General features: G+C 37.8%; 1 protein-coding gene across 4 annotated transcripts in view; it reads right to left on the bottom strand.

Annotated features, from left to right (window-relative positions):
- The window catches only part of TOP2B (DNA topoisomerase II beta), a 61,359-nt gene that overhangs the window by 17,877 nt on the left and 22,576 nt on the right, over positions 1-20,906 (bottom strand). For all 4 annotated transcript variants that reach the window (XM_066555386.1, XM_066555393.1, XM_066555366.1 and 1 more), the window contains exons 7-18: positions 19,358-19,570; positions 19,102-19,275; positions 14,605-14,706; positions 14,385-14,522; positions 12,694-12,832; positions 8,981-9,138; positions 8,156-8,281; positions 7,381-7,491; positions 7,194-7,299; positions 6,899-7,008; positions 2,497-2,589; positions 2,288-2,402 (exon numbers count right to left, since the gene is read on the bottom strand). In XM_066555386.1, coding sequence (XP_066411483.1) covers positions 2,288-2,402; positions 2,497-2,589; positions 6,899-7,008; positions 7,194-7,299; positions 7,381-7,491; positions 8,156-8,281; positions 8,981-9,138; positions 12,694-12,832; positions 14,385-14,522; positions 14,605-14,706; positions 19,102-19,275; positions 19,358-19,570 — 1,585 coding nt within the window. The remainder of the gene's footprint in view (positions 1-2,287; positions 2,403-2,496; positions 2,590-6,898; positions 7,009-7,193; positions 7,300-7,380; positions 7,492-8,155; positions 8,282-8,980; positions 9,139-12,693; positions 12,833-14,384; positions 14,523-14,604; positions 14,707-19,101; positions 19,276-19,357; positions 19,571-20,906) is intronic.

Consider the following 20,906-nt stretch of genomic DNA (forward strand, 5'->3'; position numbering starts at 1 on the left):
CACAACACAACTTCAGGAACAACAGCTGTGTGGAAGGGATTGCATTATATTTCCTGCATGTTATCCAGAACTTGATAACCAGTTCTAGATCATGCTTATTGAGCTATTCAGTGTTTTAATTCACATACATTTCTAAAATGCACTAAAATATTGTTTAATGTTACCATTAGTACAGTGGGTCAAACATAAGAGCAAAAGCTGGAAGGAAGAAAAAAAAAAAAAAAAGAGAGACTGACTTCAATTTCCATTTCATTCAAATATGTAATATCCAAACTTTTTTACAATGGCTCTGCATCATGTTTTTCTACCAGCACTCTATGGAATACAACAGACTTAAACGACTTCCTTTACAAAGGAGAATCACCAAGCAGCAAGAATTGTAACTACCAGCTGTGAAAAGATAGTCAAAATGTTCTTTGTCTGAGATTTCCCACCAGGCTAGCCTGTCATATATCACCTGATGATGTTAAAGGACAAAAATCATTTCTAGAGCACTACACCTGCTGCACAATTCATATATCCATGCCCAGAATGTAGAATTACAGCAAAAGCTGGTAGAAATAGGAATTATATAGTAATTATATATAATAGGAATTAGGAATTATAATACCTCATAGGAATTATATATAATATTTGTGGTATTATAGATACACCTACATTGTTACATATACACATAGACATGCACAAATATATGAATAACTGTGTTCCCTTCTTATTTTCTTACATTTCTGTAGAAACAGTCTACTGCAAGTTCATTCTTAAATATTTAACATTTCAGCAAAATCATTCTGCTGTTTCTGAGAAGGCAGTCTGGGTACAGTACATTGTAAGGAGCAATGATGCCTTGAAACATACAGCTCTGTAAGTACCCAGGTATGGGAGAAGTAAGTCTGGAGAAGCTGAAACAAAGACTGCCATCCTTTGGTTCCCCAGGTGTGTATCTGCATACCTAACTCAGTTTCATCAAAGCTGGGGATCCATCTTACTGGGAATCTTACTGCCCCTACCCCCTGAATGATCCCTCTCTTTCATGCAAAACACAAAAAGCTCTTGCTGCACTAATATTTTGGTATAAGTCTGTAGTCTTAAGAAGGCTGACCAGCTCCACTATAAAATGTACTGGGAATTGGAGATAAATGCATTTCACCCCTCCCTGAAGTCTCAAGGCCTTTTTCCTGATCATAGTAAGCTTGTGCACACAGACAATGACATGAGCAGAAATTCCTGCTCATGCTGTCTGCAGACAGTTTTACAAATGAAGCTAGTGCAGTAAAAACTGCTCCTTTTAATGTACATGCTATTGCAAGGGGAGGGTTAGTAAACCTGACTGACAGGAGGATAGCAAGATTACAGGTCAGTAAACACTAGAGCACTGCCTGTTGTGCAAGACTGAGGAGAGAAAACATTTGCATCTTCATCTGCACTCAGCTGCTGACTTGAATGTTAATTATCATAAGCACTTAAGAGACTTGCTTTCTCTGATGGTATGAGCAGAAACAAAGCGCTTGTAGGGCTTAGGGAATAGGTCTAGTTAAGTAGAAAGCCTGCACAGCAACAGCTTCAACTTCCTCACAGAAGAAACATGGCAATTCCTTAGCACACAAATCACAAAATTGGTCAGGCTGGAAGGGACTACAGCAGCTCATCTGGTCCAACCTCCCTAGGCAGGATCATCCTAGAGCACACTGCACAGGATATGGTGTCTCTCTCAAATATCTCCACTCCACACCCTCTCTGGGCAATCTGTTCCAGTGTGCAGTCACTGCACACTGAAGAAGTTCTTCCTCATGTTCAGGTGGAACTTCTGTGCATCAGTGTCCACTGCCTCTTGTCCTATTGTTTGGCATCACTGAGAGGATCCGGGCTCCATCCTCTCAACATCTCCCCTTTAGATACTTATACACATTGATAAGGTCCCCTCTCCATCATCTCTTGAGACTGAACAGGTCCAGCTCCCTCTGCCTTTCCTCATAAGAGAGATGCTCCAGACCCCTAATCATCCTCACAACCCTTCACTGGACCTGCTCCAGGAGGTCTCACTTGTGCTGAGGAGCCCAGAAGTGGACACAGCAGATGTGGCCTCACCAGGGCTGCACCTCCCTTGACCCCCTGGCACTGCTCTTCCTAAAGCATGCAGGATACTACTGATATACAAAATGATAACAAACGCATGCATGGAAGTTCTTATATTCTCTACTTGAATGCATTGATTCCAATGCAAATCACAGCTCTAAAAACCATCAATAAACAGAAATATTCCAAAAATGATAATGAATTATCAGCTTACCATCAACAAGGGAAGGGATAGATCTCTCGTTGTCCGAATTTGAGAAAAGGATCAACTCCTTGTTAATGAAATCATTGTAAGTCAAATGTTTTGTTGCTGTACCATATAAAAATTGCTGGAAAAAACCACATACATTATTCATTCAATACAAAAACTACATTACATTTAAATCTCACCTGGCAGATTTATAGCTATTATCTAGGACTAACCTCAGGAAGGCCATGTAGCCGACGCTGTCGCCTGTCTTCCATGAAATTTGTTAACCATTCTTTTCGGTCATCAATCTTCTTCTTACTGAAGGCCTGGAAAGATTCCAAGTACACTAAAGTATCAGCATATAAATGTTTGTGCAAATGTATGTTACTTCAGAATTTTAAGTATATTGCATTTTCTAATCAAGTATTCAATAAGGCTTATTTGGACTAGCTAATCTGTATAACTAACATTTACATTTAAGAAGCAGTACCAGTACACGACTTTTCAGACATTTTTGCACAAGGCTTTTTGAAATGACAGATCTCTCACTGTTTGCAATTTAAATTTATATTGCTTTCCTGAAATCTGCACACATTTAGACAAATCTTATCACTCTTCTTCCCTTCTTCACATCAGAGTTGTCCTTTGACACACAGGTTTGAAGGTCTTGCCCCACACAGCTTTAAGGTTGGGTTCATCATTTAGACCAAGCTCTCAGCAAGACAATCAAGTGAAGGTATTAGAAAAAATATCCCACTCTTGTCCTCTCCATGCCCTTTTTGCTCTGTCCATAACTTCCAGCAGTTCCTGACTGGCCATCCCTACTACTCTTAAGAAAACTGACAACCTGACAGAATTGACACTGCATAAAAAGCCTAAGCCAGAGTTTGGGCCAGCTGACTGATGACCTCAGCCTTCATGATGGCAAGGCATCACTTTCCAGCAACCAATTATCACTACAAAAGGACACAGGAATGTTCTGACTTTGTGGTGTTACAGAAACAGAGTTCCCCGCCAGTGAGTTCCTTCTCCCAAATAGAGAAAAAGACATAAAAACTGAATATATGGTTTAAACAAGATTTTGACTACTTTGGGGAAATTCTGTGAGCTGCTGAGGTACTGCTTTTTTTTCCTCAGGGAGTAACATATAGAAACTTCATCGTGTCCTGATTTCAACCACTCTCCTGCATAAGAACACACTCATCAGCACCATCTTTTTCAAAGAACTCCAACTGGAGCACTCCAGAATGAGTAGTGTCAATTCCTTGGAGACCAAGATGCTACATAATAAATATTAAATGTAACTTAGTTTCCGACAAAGGGCCTCAGCCCTATCACCATGTTTTGCATCCGACTTCCTTTGTGAACAAAGCTTGATTATTCACATCTTAAAATTTAGGATTAGGCTTTTGCAAAAAACAGGACTAAATTCTTACAATTTTCTTCTGGCTCCTTTCAGTTTATCTATACCTTTTCTAGACTACTAAAGTGACAAATGACCAAGAGACAAATTTTATGCTGATTTTTTTTATTTATTATAATAGAATAAAAATAGAATGAATGGAATTAAGAGCTGTTCTCAAATATTTATTCTTCAATAGAATAAGAAGGGGATTTTTTTTTCAGTTCTCCACTAAAAACTGCTTTCCTAATACTTCATTTACTAGCAAAAGAGTTCTTCAGAATGGTGAAGAAGTTGCTCTGTGAAAGAATTTTTGCTTTCCTAGATTTCAGCTATCAAGAGGCCTGCTGGGGCCCATAATCACATACCACCCAGAGGTAAACTTAGGGCTGGGATTCCAGGGACCAGCTGAGGAAAAGCAGGTGAATGTGTAAGTGTAAGCGAAGCTTCTGTACACAGCTCCAGCACTAGCTGGTAGTTGCTGAGATGTAGCAGAGGTGAACAGCTTCCTCCCAGACTGACAGAATACTATTTTAGGTAACAGTGAGGATCAGCCATAACTGGTTACATGGCCTCATATACCAGTCTGTGTATGGAGGTCTCTTTGCAGAAATAGAGATCAGAATTCTGTTAGTAAAACCACACATTTTACTGTACCCACAGGATAAGAAAAAATTGTTTTGTTTAAGATAGGTATTTTTCCATTTTGCTTTTTTTCTCTCTTACCCTTTTTTCTCACTAACCCCACCTACAATTAAAATAGCAAGTAAAGTAGACAAAAGTTGAAATATTTCTTGAGAAAACTGCTTTGTTCCAGATCCTTTATACTTTACCCTTCCACAAACTTTCTTTGGAACAGAAGTATTTTCCTACACACTACTATTTACACAATTTCAAATTCAAATATGTAGAGCACTTGTATGAATACATATATGACACACTAACAGATCTTCAATGAATAAACAATATTTATCTGATCTTATTTGGTCAGAAACACAATACAGACACCTAAGTAGACATGAAACACAATTTGTTTCAGCTCTATTGCCCAAACAAATAAAAACCCCTCTTTTTGAGTACTTTTTTGTATGTTCTGTCTTTAAAAGCAATTCTGATTGTAACGTTTCTTGATATTCACACCACACAAAACTACCAAACCTAAAAGCAGAAGGTAGAGCTCATTTTGTGGTGTGGATTAAGCTTATTCCAAAATCTAAAACATTTTCCAAAAGATTGTTTCTCTGACCAAAGTATTTTTTTCAGTGTTGTGGTTTAATGCAGTTTGGTTTTAGTTGGGGAGGGAGTTCACAAGCTGCAGAAGTGGTTCCCTGTGGAGGCTTGGCAAATTCCTTCTGGCCTGGCATAACCAACCAGTTAGCTAGTTTTGAATATTGACACCGTGTTGAACCTGTGTTGAACCACTCAACAAAGCTGAACACACCTCTGTGAGAGTCACATTTAAAAATGAACAAGGCCCAGGAAAAGCTCTCTTGCTTCCAACCTTTGAACAGGTAACGTGCTGGCAGGCCTGGCCCTGTGCAGCCCTTGTGACCTGGTGGGGCTGGGCCAGGCTTGGGAAAGCCCACCAGGCTCTGTCCTGGTGGGACCCATCCCAGCAGGGCTGGGACCCTTCCCAGTGGGGCCTGTAGGTCCGTGTTTTTTTCTTCCAGCAGCACCGCTGGGCTATGCCGCTGGGGGCCATCCCACTGCCAGGAGCAACCATGTGGCCGGGACCAGCGCCGGGAGTGGCCCCACAGCTGGCCCTGAGGCCACGTGGCCGGGATTGTTTGGCCAAAATCGGTGCAGCTGCAGCTATCTCAGCGTGGCTCACAATGAACTTTGTTTGCTTAGCTGCTTTTAGCCAGCCATGCTGCGGACAGAAGGACAAAAGCAGCAGCTTTCCTTTTTATGTTTTTTTGGTGCCCGGCATGAAGAGAAGGTGCAGGATGGCAGCCAGCGCAACTCGCACGGTGCTGGTGGAGACCACATGACCAACAGAGAGGCACGATTTCCCCTATGGTGGGATTTCCCCAATGCAGAGCCTGGATGAAATCAACCTTTCAGCACTGCAGAACTCTATAAAAACTGTTTCAACTGATAAAGCTTGAGAAAAAATGAACCTATGAACACCAATTCTCGCCTGAATCAAGAAAAAGGAAAGGGTGAAGACACGTAAAGAAAACAACATGGGACGCTGAAGTCAGTGAAGAAGGAGTCAAATTCTAGATGGGAGGAGATGCCTTTGTTTTGAGCTGAAATTCTCTTGTAAGGCTATGGTGAAGATATAATTGATATATCAGACTTTTGTTTTTTCCCTGTAATTCATGGAATGCATTGGGGGGGATGTAGCATCCTAACTACAGCTGTGAGCAGAAGCACCAGTGTTGAAATAAGCAGATGTTGCAGTAGCTGTGATCCAATGAGAAGCTTGAACTGAGAGAGATGAGGGAGATGAGAAACCTTGCCCCAGGGATAGAAGAAGGAAACCTCTGTTCCCAGAGATAAAAGAAGAGAACTTCTGTTTCTACACTAGAACAGCTCATCCTTAAAATTCTACCCCAAAAAGCTGAAATGACCCATGGTGGGAGTTACGGGAAAAAACTACCAAAACATGGGATGGACTTCACAATTGCAGATTTCTGGGTGGCTGCTGATTCACTGTGATACTGAAGCCATGAGAGAACTGTTTCTTGTGAAGAAGTCTTCATGGCATGGCAAAGGAGACTCCTGTTCCTAAGAGAACTGAAGGAAGACTATTTTAGAGGTGGCAAACTGACTGAAAGTCCCAGGTTTTGTCTCTTTACGTTATCAGTGGGAAAGAAAAGAGGGTGTAGGGGCAGGAGAAGTGTTCTGAAGGTTTATTCTCATTTTCTTATTATTTTTCTTTTAATTATGTTAAAGTTTTCTTTATATCCTTTAAAAGTTTCAGCCTGCTTTGCTCTCTTCCTAATCCTTATCTCGGAGCAGAAAATGAGTAAATAATTCTAGTGGGTGCACTGGCATTTGGCCCACTTCATTAACAGGTGCACTGGCCAGGAAATGAACAATTGGTGAACCAAAACCACTACACTTAATCGGTGTTTCCGCCCAGTTTCCGAAACTGCTACATTCAGATACTAAAAAAAAAAAAACCAAAACCAAAACAAGCCCTCTCAGGACTTCCTCATGTGCCATTTTCAGCATCAAATGAAAAATAAAACATATAATATAGAAGCACTTTTGTGAGTTCTTACCAGTGTAATGGCAGCATCATCCTCAGGCCCAGCATATCGAAACAAGATCCGATGTCTTTCCATGTCTGCAAAATACTCTTTTGCTTCTTTAGCAGTGCTGGTACCCAACCCTGTACAATAAAAAGAAATACTCAATATTCAAAATTTTAGTTTTATTATTTTATCTCTTTTATTTTACTGGGAATATGATAAAATCAGTATGTAAGATACTATCATGAAAAGCTATAATAAAACTTCACAGCACCCATTTATTATTATTTATTCATAGGGTTGATATATTTGTTTCTAAACAAACCTTTGTAGTATTTTATCTTCCATGCTTTATGATTTTCCATATGCTTTTTCCATTCATCAAATTCAGGAATACTATAGAATGAAAGTTCTTGCTTATTTTTGCTTGCCTTTGAAAAAACAAACAAACAAAATCAACATTTCTGTTGTACTGTAAGTAATCCATAAAATCTCAATAACAGAACCCATACCTTCACAATAGGGGTGATGAATTCCTCAAGAAAACCATGTTTCAACAGTGATGGCCAATTGTGATGAATAAAATTGATCAACAAGCCCTTTATGTGAGATCCATCCTGATCCTGAATCAGAACATGAAAACATGAAGCACTCTTGTATCGGATTCCCCAAACCACCAAAAAACCCACTCACTGGCCTGAATACATCAACACAATGTCTGATGACAGAAAGCATAGAAAGGAACAGTCGGTTTGAATTTGGATTCCAAACTGGACCAGGGTATGAAATAACCACCTGTGAAGGTCACCGAGCTATGAAAAAGCTCTTCCAAGCCAAGCACATGGTTGTTGTTTAAGGCTTCTCTGCCTGTGGCATGCTTTTGCTGAGAGCTAGACAGCTCTCCCAGACACCAGAGTTGAGTTTTTGTGGAGAAAAGCCAAACCCAGCCACAGTTCTCGTTGGTGGCAAGATGCTTGACAGATCAATCATGAGATTATCCAAAAATATTGCCTACATTCTGGTTTCTACCTGACTTGCTAGTAATACCACCTCATTTACTGTCTACTTTTGTCCTTACTTTCAACATATTTTTGAATTATCAATAGCATGTTCTTATTATTACTTTGGTTTCTTGCTATTTTCTGCAGCAAAGTTCAGCTGTACATTAAGAGTAACCAAAACAACACAGATAAATTATTCCTTAAAGAAACCTCAGAACCTATGAAACAGCAGCAAAACACATTGTAAGAAGCTCTGTAGATTAAAACCTGTGAATTTCAGACTTACCTGATCTGTCATGATCATAATTTTTCCATATCTCAAGCTTTTCAGAGATTCTGGATCTTCATAGCTTTTCTTGTATTGTAATCCAACTATTTTGATGATGTTGTTGATTTCTGCATTTTCCATAATCTGTACAAAAAAGTTATTTTCCAGCCAGCGTAAAAAGCAGAGATTCAGAAACATCTCAGTCTTGATTTATAGCTATTTTTTTCAATGCACCCTGACCTCATCTTCATAAGCTTTTAATTCTCACCCCTTGAAGCCTTTGCACTTGTAATGATTTCTTCTGTACAGTCAAATTTTCACAACTGCACCACTCTTTCTCCTCTACAGCCAGAGCACTTTGGATCAGGAAGGCTGGGAGAAAACTGAATGTGTAACAAAAAGTCATCTGACAAAGCTGCCTTCTTTTTCCACTGTTTTTATGGGCATCTGCAGCACACCTCTTATTACAGACAAATTATGAATGGCAGCAGGAGCAATATGATGGGGTAATGCTGCTGGCTGCTGACTCATGTTGTGAGTCCATGAAATCACATAGTAATGGAGAGAATACAAATTTTTAGGGGCTTCAGGTACTCATGTGAAATGTGAATATGAGTCATAGCAAGATTTCCTTCCACTTGTGAAGAAATTAACCTTATCATCACAGTACTGCAGTTAATATTTACAGGCTTATCCCAGGCTTCAAAATAGCTGGTACTTTATGATATCTCAGTCACAAAACTTCCATGAAAAAATTAAATTATGAAGATGTAAATCTAGAAATCAAGAATAAACAGGAGGACATCCATTTGTCAGCAAAAAGGAAAGGACAAAACTACACACCTGTTTGTGAGAAGCTTCTCGGACATTGAGAATTTTGCCCCTGAGTGGGAAGACTCCATATCTGTCTCTGCCAATAACACCTAGGCCAGAGACAGCTAAAGATTTGGCTGAGTCTCCTTCTGTTAATATCAACGTGCAGTCCAAGGAATGTTTGCCACCTGCAGCCCAGGATGAAGTAGAGGGAAAAAAAACCCAGAAAAGCGTAACTCAAACAAAATAAATGCAGTTGAATTCTTTCTACTCTACAGTAATTTCCTCTCATTAGTTAATTTAAGTAGGCTGAATTTCTCTTCTTAGGGATGGCCTTCCATACCACTAAAACTGCACAGCAATGAGTATCCTTGCCCTTAGCAGTACACTATGGATTGCTATGGACAAGGAGCAAAATAGGCAAAATTGGATGCAATGGTGGTACATCTTATATAATGGTTCCCACATATCTGCACAAAAAAGACAGATTGCTTCTCTACCTTCACCATTTCAGTTTGCTAGCTGCAAATTTCTTACACACATACGTTATGCATGTCTGAGTTACATACTGGAGTTATTTCCCATTCTGCATTTTCACTTTCCACACAGTATATTTTAAATAGTAAATTGTTAAATCACATTTTTGTGGTTTTCCCTTTTAATTGTCTATCACCTAAAGCCAGACAACTGCACAAAAAATTGTGAGAAAAGCTCCAACGATGAGAACATTTGCACTTCTTATACCTCACAAATTTCTCAAACAGAAAAACAAATCTTTACTAACAGTGTAATTTGGATTCTACAAGACACACTGTGTGCTGGAATGACATTCATGTTCTGCCTATTGCAACTGTAGCAGTGGAGTAGATGTTCTAAATAACAAGCAAGCTGAAAAGGAACCCACCCTTCTGCTACAGTGCAAATGCTCATTAAGTGGCTTTGATATTTTATCAAGGCCTGTGGTAGGAAAGATGCCAAAAAAACTTCAAGCTGGTTGAGTCTCACCTACTGATAATAAGGTAGTTTTGAATATAGTGGTATTTAAAATGTGTGGAGAGTAATTTGCCTTTACCTGGTAGATAAAGACCACCCCATACTTCCTATTACACAGAACTTACATTCAGCACCTTTAGTTTTCTGAATCAAGACATGTGGCTTAATATAATCTAAGGCAGTTTTTCACACTGGCAGTGACTACCTACCAGCAAGGTGGACTCCAAATACCTAGAAAAACATCAGTCTGCTATTTTATAATATATAAAAGCCAATATTTTCATAAATGAACTGCAGAAAACACATGTGAATGTCATTCAAGTTCACTTTCTTCTGGAATGGATGCAATCAGTAGCAATTAATGTCACAGAAATACAATATGCCAGGTATTTTCCTGAGAACAGCTCTAAAGAACTCCAAGACAAAACTACATGAACTGACAGGTTCAAAAAATGCTTTTATACTTCACCTGATTTAGTAATCTAGCTGCTCCCTTACAATCCTATATTCTTAATTTTTGTTTTGATTTTTACCTCTTCTCCCCCAACAAGGCACAGAACTTTGTATAGCTGTTCAAGATGGCAAGAATGACCTGGTATAGGACCCTTTCTTTACAGAGGAGGGGGAGGAAATCTGCAACACGTGCATCACTCTACAGATACACATCTCTCTGATACTTTAGCGTCAACTGGCAATGATTGAAACATTCAGGGTACCAGGCACAAAAGAGACCTTTGGATGCTGGACCTCAGCTTCAAACTCACTCTTAAAGTAAAGACAAAAATCTAAAAACCACAGGAATATCTAAAGTCAGAGGGGGTTGTGGCCAGAGACTGTTCTCTCCCTGCTGCACTTCCTGGGTGTCCACTCTGAATGTGCAATGTCTTCAGTGTCAGAAATCCAGTATATTCCACATCTTCAACAAACCAATACCTGGCTAAGCCTCCTCAGGACATGCAGAGTTCCCTCAACATGAAACAATAATTAGGCATCAGAGAAATACCTGGGTAACAGGCATTCAAGTCATGCAAAGCTTTAGGCATGAGTTCAGCCCAAATGAATCCCTATATGCCTTTTTACTTGAGGAACCTTCAGGATGAAAACCAATAGAATATTTTATTAGCTCCCTTGTTGGAGATTCTCCCTTCCTCTCACCCCCAGTCAACAAAAAGAGTAAGAAGTGATTTTGAAGCCTGATCTCCAAAGGAAAGCTAAAAAACTACCAAAAAAGTGTATCCAAAATCATTCATTATATGAGTTAGGAGTACTAAGCTTGATATCCATGAAAATATAAAATTACTTCAAGCACACAATCTTCTTGGAAAGAAAAGTATCAGGAACATACATCTGAATGAGGAGTGAAAATTCCACAGGCAAAATACTAGACTAGATGCGATTATCAACTTTTGAGGCGAAATATGACATCTCAATAAATTAAAAAGTAATTAAACACTGAAGAAAACTCAATTAAAAAATAATAACCAAAGAACCAAAAAGAAAGGGAGGAAAATTAGACAGAACCATCATCTAATCAAGTCATCTTTGGCTTGAATGTCAAAGCACCAAAAAAACCCCCAAACCAACCAAAAAACCCAACCAAAACCAAGCCTCTTTCTTAGTGTTTCATGCTTTTACCTACTCAGCCCACCCACATACTTCACTGCTGTGACAGTGTTCACAGGGGTTCTTGGATGAGGGAAGAGACAAGAATGTTGACTCCATGATCAGAAGGCTTGATTTATTATTTTATGATATATATATATTACATTATAACTACACTAACAAGAAATAGAAAGGAAAAGGTTTCCTCAGCAGGCTAGCTAAGCTAAGAATAGAAAAGAAAAGAATGATAACAAAGGCAGCTCTCTCAGACTCTGTCCAAGATAGCTTGGTCTTTGATTGGCCATTAATTATAAACATCTAAGATGGGCCAATCACAGGTGGACTTGTTGCATTCCACAGCAGCAGATAACCATTGTTTACATTCTGTCTCTGAGGCTTCTTAGCTTCTTAGAAGGAAAAATCCTAAAGAAAGGATTTTTAGTGAAAAGATGTCTGCGACACACTGCAATTTCTCTACTTTTGTTTAATGTGAGGATATATTAAAAACCAACTAACAATAACACAGATTGGCAACATTTTGAGCTCTTTAGCCATGTGTGCCCCTGAAACCATTCAACAACTCCCATCCCATTGCTATTGGCATAAAGACTGCCAGCTGATCCTGATCCCTTATCTGTGCTAAGGAAACAAGCCAGCAGAGATTGCCAGCTTGCCCTATATTCCCAGACAGGAACCTAATGGCATTTAAAGTCTAATGAAATAAGTCTCTTGAGCCATTCCCTCAGGTCTGCATGTGATTTACAATGTGATTTACTTCCTATACCTTCTGACCCTACAAAGATTCTGATCTTTCTACATTAGAAAGGTCAAGAAGACCAGTCACCTCCAAAATGGAATATTGGTAGCACCATTTAGCAGGAAACCACAATTAGAAGATACACACTCTTCCAATACCAACCTAGACTGCCACCTTTGTTCAGTGTTACTAATCCTCTACCCTAAAGAGGACAGCATTCCTGACACCAAACTCACCGTCATGTTTCCATTCTAGCTCTAGAAAGCTTAGAAAACCAGAAAGTTTTTTATTAAAAAACACAAAAGAATGAGAAATAAAAGTCAGGTTTCAAATTAGCATGTCTGTGAAGAATTTATGAAACAGTAAAGAATTTAAAAGTAAGTGCTCTTACCAGCATCATTAGCATCATCCAGTTTTGGAATGCCCTTGATTTTACTGTGTTTCACTGAAGAACATTTTTTGTTCAGTTGAGTTTGTGCCTTAAATTTGACCCAATTCAAAATACTCTCTATGATACCACAGTTAGAGGCCTACAAGCAACAAATCAGAATTGTGCATGAGAAAAATAAAGCTTCAGATAGCAGATTCTTACATCTCAGTTTTAAATCATTACCACTATTTCTAAGATTCTCTAAATTTTAAAAATTGAACCTATGAAAGGTCAAGGGATTAACATACACCTTAGTATTTACCACTTTATGCACATACAACTAAAACACAACACAAAAAGAGTTTCCTTTTCCACCACTTCTAAAACTGATGGAAAGAGCAAAGGAGACCTAACAAGAGGATGTCTTATGCTGTGTAGTTGATGTGCTGAGACGTTTTAAGCACTTGTTTCCTGGATTTTGACAGCAAAAAGCAGCCTTATGGGGTATTTATGACCATTTAAATTTTCTTTGGAAATGACTGAAAATGGCTGAAAGACAATCAAAACTATTTGAGAATGAGCTTTGTACCAATCACTTGAGAATCTGATACCAATTTTAGAAACACATCTGCAGCAAAAATAGCATATAATATATTTTCTAAACAAAACTGCTTTAGGTTTTGTTTCACATCAAAAGAAAACACGGAGCAAAATACTATGAGCTTTGGCTTTTAATTATCCCCCATAATACAGTATTCATTGTTGAGATTGTGCTGCACATTTAATGCATCTGGAAATCAATGTTTACTTCTGGGAATATGAAAAACACTATAAATCAAACCTGCTGATGGTAATACAACATGTATTTATTCTTCAGATTTTGTTATACAAGACTGTTGTGTAAGTTTTTTCCCTCTAAATTCTGTAGTAATGTCACCCATAACACAGAATTAGAAGAATAAACCACTATACAATCAGTAAAGTTTTGATGCCAGGAGTATTAGCAATGGCACTGTTCTCCTCACTAGTGGACTTTCATTTAAGGCTACTGGCATTAAATAGGACTTAGTAAAATGAGTTCTGGCTAACAGAATTCTACTTTTCCTTCATTGTATGAAAATGTAGTAGAGGAAAAGCCTCTCTGAGGTATTTCTACAAATACATTCATTTAGAACAGCAATTCTTAACCCATCTACAGAAAAATTTTTAAACTTCCTGACAATAATGATCACTTGGAATACTACAGGCACCATTTTGCATTTCCTTGATTACTGGACGAACAAGTAAATGTGAAATATCCTCTCCCTCTCTTTTCACTCCAATGAAACAGAATAGAACTGATATCAAAGAGTAAGTCAGACAATATTCTCAACTTCAGAAAAATACTTTAACACAAAAACCATTGATCAAGGACGTCATTTACATTTTAAGAGTCGAATTCATTTCATTTACAAATGTAAATGCCAGAATCTCCAACAAACAAGATGATCAGGTGAATTTTAAATCCAGGGCAACAATCAAAACACAGTCACTGCATCCATTATTAAGACCAGAGAATGAACAGACATTCCTTCACCGCACTTCCTGACTATGCAAATGTCACTGCAGTACCACAATGGACTATAACTAATCTTCTGCTACAGGACATACATACACTTGGTCCAGTGTGCCAATTACCACTTCACAAAGGAATAAAAAAGAGGTTTACTTACTGCTTTAAAAAATTTCTCAGATAGCTGGCACTTGGACCCAAAACTTTTAGGCTGCAATGTCATGTTTTCCTTCGTCTGGGAATCAAATGATGGGTTTTCAATCAAGCAATTAACAAAAACCCATATATGGTTCTTCACCTGTTTAAAACATAAAAACCAATTTACTCAATAAAATTCTCACATTCATTTTTTTTCAGTATTTTTGCATAAAGTTACTTGCCTGAAATGGTTTGACTGAAACTCCAGCTTTATTCTTCTTTTTCACCACTTCTATCAGTTTGCCCACAACCTGATCCACCACATAATCAACATGCCTACCACCCTGAATGAGGGAAGAGAAAAAAATAAACAAATAATAAACAAAACAACCATTAAATTTCCTAATAGTTTTTAGCTGTAGTAACAAAATTCCTGTAATCATACTTTGGTACAGAAATCCATGCACACTGAGTTGCAGCATAAGATAGAAAAGTCTGTTTTTTCCAGGTCATTCGGTCTTCATTCAAGTGAGGATGACAGAAGTTAATTGATTGATTACTCAAATACCTTCCTTTAAATTTGTAGACAAAAAAGCCAGAATATTAATAAAATGGTAAATTCTAATGGCTGTCATAGGAAGTTCATATCACTTTGAGTAAAATCTTGTAAAAGTGGAGTGATGCAGGCATATCCCATTAAATGAAACATACATAACTAAACATTCCATATTTTACACAGATCACCTTTGTTTTAGATCAGTTATCACCTTACAAAAATACAGACTAAATACTGTTTCCTGTTCAGAACAACCTACATTAGGGCAGACAGAACAAAGAATACTTCTCTATGGAGAAGGTCATCATGAAGTAACAAACAGAAAAACCCTTGCTCTTTAAAGCTGTATTTAAAACAGAACTGAGGAGGGAAAAAAAGCTCTTGACAGCTATGAGGAAGTATAGGATAGATAAGAAATAAGTAAGAGAAAACAAAACCAAGAATAAACAGCGGCCAAAAAGAGGAAAACAACTAGCAATCAAACCCCAAAAGTTAGGATTCTACATTTTAAGGCAGAATATGCATGTGAAAAGACTGAAGATGTAAAGAAGTTGAATTGATGGGATAGCAGCTGTTCTCAGCTTCATGCAGAAAGCAGAGATTTAAATTTAAAAAAAAAAGAGTATATAAAACCAAAATGGTTAAGCTAGTAAATATTATTAGTCATAACCAAACCAGCAGTTGCACTTCAAAGAAACCATCTATGGTTTCTCTCAGTTCCTAGAGTCATCTACTAAAACAACAACACAAACCATTAGAAGCACCATGCAAAGTCTTTTCTCATGGCATTTCTTCTAAAAAAAACCAGCCAACCAAAAACCTCACATACAAACCCCAAAAGCTGCTGAAATTAAAACACAACTGTTTTTATCCAAATATAGATGACAGAGTTTCAGTAGAGGGAGAGTTCAGTGGAAAGCTGATCTATCAATATCCTGCTACTTTAAAGAAAAATAGATCCATTTCCAAACTGTAAAGAAAAGCTATTACTGGAAAATATCAAATTACACATTTCAAAATCATTCCACACTTGAATGGCAATCTTGAAATGCATTTCTTTTACTCATCACATTACTGAAAATTTATGCTTATGGGAACATCTCAATATATTTTTGCATTTAAAACTTTAGCAATTTTTAAATTTTGCTAAAAGTAGCATCTGACATACCAAGAAAACCAGAAATTTACTAGTTATTACAGCAGTTCCCCATTCCTGAGTCCATTCTTAAGCAGCTGTGAGTGAGGGATGCTCAGAGTTGGGACCTTCTCGACCATCTCACCAGCAGGTGGCAAATGGACCAAAACAGCCTGGAACTGCCCCAGCTGTCAGAAGAATTCCATAAAAGACGCAAAGGCAAAAATACCCTCTGAATCTAGAGGGCTGCCAAAGACTGTTACAACTTTTGAATTATGGGGAAAGAGAGCTAGAACTGCATAACCTTCTTTTTCCAGAAGGTAATGATGGAAACTTGCAAACTTCAGGATGCAAAGGTATCTAATTAAGTGCTAACAAAAATCTTAAAAATGAAGCTTTGACTGCCTCCTATATACTGTTCTATTCTTCTCATAGCCAACAGTTTCTATTGATTTGGAGGCAAGCTACATCTAAACTCTATGGACAGATAAATGGTTTATATGGTAGAAAAATTCAGAAGCTAACTATAAATTTGAAGTTTTCATTTAATTGGTTTTACAATTTCGATCCTATTTTCTTCTCCATTTTTAAAAATTATATTTATTTTACGAAAATAAATCTGAAATCTAGAATAATCCTGAACTACTTCCTGAACTCCAGCAAATTTTAGCATGTTGGAATTCTCTCACCATGCAAGTCTACCTTCTGACACTGCAAATGTATTGGCTGAACATTTCTGCTAAAATGACTGGTAATATTACATTTAGCAGTGCCACCATATTAAAGCATATACATAACATTAGATTGCTATGTTAATAGTTGAGGTTTCTATTACAATTTTTGCCACAGCTACTATTTAAAATTCAGAACTTAAGAAGACCATGTTTCATCAGTTTTCAAGTCTCACTGAAGGTTATCTGTACAACTGTCAATAGCTACAAACATTCTTTGAAATGTTGTATCACAGCCTGAAGTCGACTTTTGTGGTGGTCCACTGCGGCAAAATTTTGATTAAATGGGGAGCTGAAAATGGTAACAAATTTACAAGAACTAAACAAGGGAGTTGTACCTCAAAATACTGCCTGACCTCCCAAACACCTCTCAAAAAACACCATGCCAGCAACCTAAAAAAAAAACTTACTTGGAATTTACAGCAAGTTTAAAAAAGATGGAGGAAAGTTACAGCTGGGTGAAATGTATCCAGATTCAGAAACAAAAAGCTGTCAGCAAACAGTGACAAGTAACAGCTAGCATGAGCTCCCCCCCTGTTAGCAGCTAAGGGGGCAGGCAGCTGATGCAGTTAATTACTACCCATTATGTCCCATCAGTGGGTAGCTGCTCAAAAATTGCTGGTGAGGGGGTTCACTGCCCCAACATCCCACACCCAGTAACACACATAAAGCATGGATTGAGAAAGTGGGAAAAACTAGAAATTACAACACTTACTTTTGAAGAATACACAGAACTTTTTCCTAAGCATATTTCAAAAGAATATATAATAACAATATATGTGTAACTGCATGATGGTGAAAATTGATCCAGAAGAGTAAAATCCAAAATCTTCAGAGTTAGTGTATGCAATTTATTTCACTTGGGAATCAGGAAGTATTCAGTTTTTTCAAACAATTTTTTTAGCTTGCTATCAGCCATAATCAAGTTTCTCTATATTGCCAGTTTCTTCATGAAAGTATTGTACACCTCTTTAAGGTCATGTTGTTTTTCTTCTTTATGCTGCACAAAGAGGCCTGAACTAAAACAAAGTTGTAACCCTTCAACTACCTGATTTGTCACCCCTAGTTCTGACCAAGTTTTTAATTGCAATGCACACTTAAAAAGTAAATATTCTACTATGAAATAAACTTACCCTGTTACCACAGAATATTCATCCAGCCACACTGAGAGTGACTGAAAAGAAGTTATGTAATAAAAATTATGTCCCACCAAACAGTGGCTACACATCACCTACCACCAAGATTAACACTGACATTCCTGGTCACCTGCTAGACTAAGTGTAACCACAGGTGCTTATGAACCATTTGTGCTACTATTAGAATTTTCTTCTGACTCTTTCAACAGAGATGTGAGCAAGGAGGGGTTTCAAAGTGCCTGATTAACAATTCTTATCTTTCCCATCTTTTGGAAAGCTAACAGTTAATTCTCTAGAAACAGTCTCACCAGTTACTAGGACTGCTTGTTCTAGTCTTGTTAAATCCAGCTTGCTAGATGTGCTACCTCTAATAACTAGACTGTTTAGTAAGAGCTAACAACTTAACTGCCTAGTTGTTAGGTCACTCATCCAGTGCAATTTGTGAAGAGCAGAAGCAACAAAGACTTTTTTTTCACCTTGGTGGACCACAGATCCCTAAACCTGGTCCATGCCAAAAGGGTGTAAATAAGAGTTATGCTGGTTGATTTCAGGTGATCCCCTTCCTGCCTGACCCTCCCCACAAGTTGAGAAGCACCGAGCTGTACTTTATTTAGGATGCTGAGAACATTGCTAACTTAAGATCTTTCTTTCTTCTTATATCACTACTACTATATTTGCAAAGAAAACCTAGGTATCCTTATGAAGATACACAAATAAAAGAAAATTAATCTCAACAACTTCAGGGCAATTTTTTCCATCATGGACAGCCATTTCTCAAGGACACCAAAAGCCATTTTTGTCCTCCAAAACTTGCTACTGGTAGCTTTAAAGGCATTTGTACACTTTTTAACCTTACTTTCAGAATTATCTTATTACAATGTGTTTAAGAGGAAGAAATAAATAAGTTCCATTTTCTTCAACACCATGTATGCTCACATAAGATATCAGTATCACCAATAATGATTACTAGCATTTTCAAAAGTAGTGCTTATGTAGAAATACTGCCATGAATGTATTTTGATTGCATCCAATTGCTCTGCCAGCTCCTCTCATGCAGTGCATTACCTCACCTATTTATTTATAGCAACCCAGACTCACTGTTTTATCAAACACCAGACTGGGCACAGCCTCAGCACGCATTATATCATTTCCATTTTGTACCATTTGATCTAACCACTCACCTTTGTGGTAGCTATACTATTTACAAAGCTGATCTGCTGGAACCCTTTCTCGCTCAGAGTGAGGCACACATCCCATCGTTCATTCACGACTTCGTGGATGACTTTGAGCGCGACTCCGGTTTCATCCAGCTTGTCCTTCACGTAAAGATCTACGTAGCTGCGAAATCCATTTACCTGCAAGCAACAGGTCACAGTCACTACCCTCTGCACCAAATACTCTGTACACTCAAGATATATCAAGTGATGATGTTCTTACAGGTAGTTTCTTCCCATTCAACATGACTTTGACTCCTTTGCACGACCCAGCCAAATCATACGCTCGTCTTGTCATCAGGGCCACAATATCCTTATCAAGCTTTTCCATTTTAAATTTAGACAGATCTGGCTGGAATGTAATGCATGTGTAGTCATCACCTTCAAAATGCTTAATCTTCGGTTCAGAGGTCTTCATCATGTTGTTCATCCAAGTCTTTGGAAACAAAACATTTTAGATGTTATTTACAACACATTATCCTCCTCCTTTATTCCCTTTTCTAGCTATGCTGGGATTGCAACAGTTACACAAGAAAAAACTCACAAACTTCCCTTAGAAATTCCCTCTGGTAAAACACTACACAAAGTTAACTGATTTACAGACGTAAGCACAAGCATAGGTGACAGCATATTTGTGGTTTCTGGAAACATACAGGTATTATTACACTGATGGACATGATTCTAATGCAAATGGAGCCTCCCACAGAACTTACAAAATTAGATACAAGTGAGCTGGGATTACAGTCCTTGTTACCCATCCATTTAACACTTTCAATCTACCACACACCCCTACAGAGAGGCTTTTTAGTCCCTGTGCAGAGACTCAGTAGTCTCCAAGACAGCATCTTGGTGGCTGTGCAGCATGCCAAAAACAAAACCCCAAAAACCCAAGGTGCTCAGATTTGACTCAGGAATCTTGTATCGTTCCCTATTTAAGAACATGGGCACATCTGCATGATCAAGCAGAACATCTCCTCACAGCACATATCAAAGTTCAGTTCTAATAAATTTTCACAGATTTTGAAAATATTGCAAACATAGCACTTTAAGCCATAAAGCATTTAGTCATTTTCAAAAAGTACACTTGAACCAATATTAATTTGCCCTTTGGCAGTCAGCATAAAATATTACATTTTTTAAGAGACAGGCATAACAGATTAGGTGTATTATTTGTGTAGTGATATGACAACGTGACCAGAAAATTAATTGTCCAGAAAGTAAGGGAAGAAAGCCCCCATCTGGGGAAGACTGTAAAGCCAAGGAACTTTGGTATCTAATACTCTGCCAAAGTATTTTAAACTTTTAGAAAGGTGGCCATTTCAAAGCTATATACAGTAGACCTGATTCTTGGTCTATATGCTAACAATGAGCATTTGGTTCAGGTGGAGGGTTTGCACTTAAGTCCACCTGGGGCTAGTTAAATTCGTGACATAAAAACTGAAAAATCTGTTTCTTCACACCATACAAAATTACACAGATAACTGTTTCTATGTTTGCATAGCTAAGTAGAAAGATTTTTTTTTTGACAAATTATACAACAGCAATTTCACAATGTTTCAACTGACTATATTCCTTTTCACAGGTACATGAATATAATTCGTTTTTAACAGAAATTTGGGTTTTTTTTAGTCCAAACAGTCCAAAGAAAGTATTATTTTACCCAAAAAGCCTAACATATAGAAATACCAATTTTTACCAACTGAACTAACCTAGCCTGAAAATTCTACACATCCCTTTGAATGAGAAATTATCCATTTTGTTAAACATTCCTG

Source organism: Molothrus aeneus, chromosome 1 (genome assembly GCF_037042795.1).
Source record: "Molothrus aeneus isolate 106 chromosome 1, BPBGC_Maene_1.0, whole genome shotgun sequence".
Classification (NCBI taxonomy): Eukaryota; Metazoa; Chordata; class Aves; order Passeriformes; family Icteridae; genus Molothrus; species Molothrus aeneus.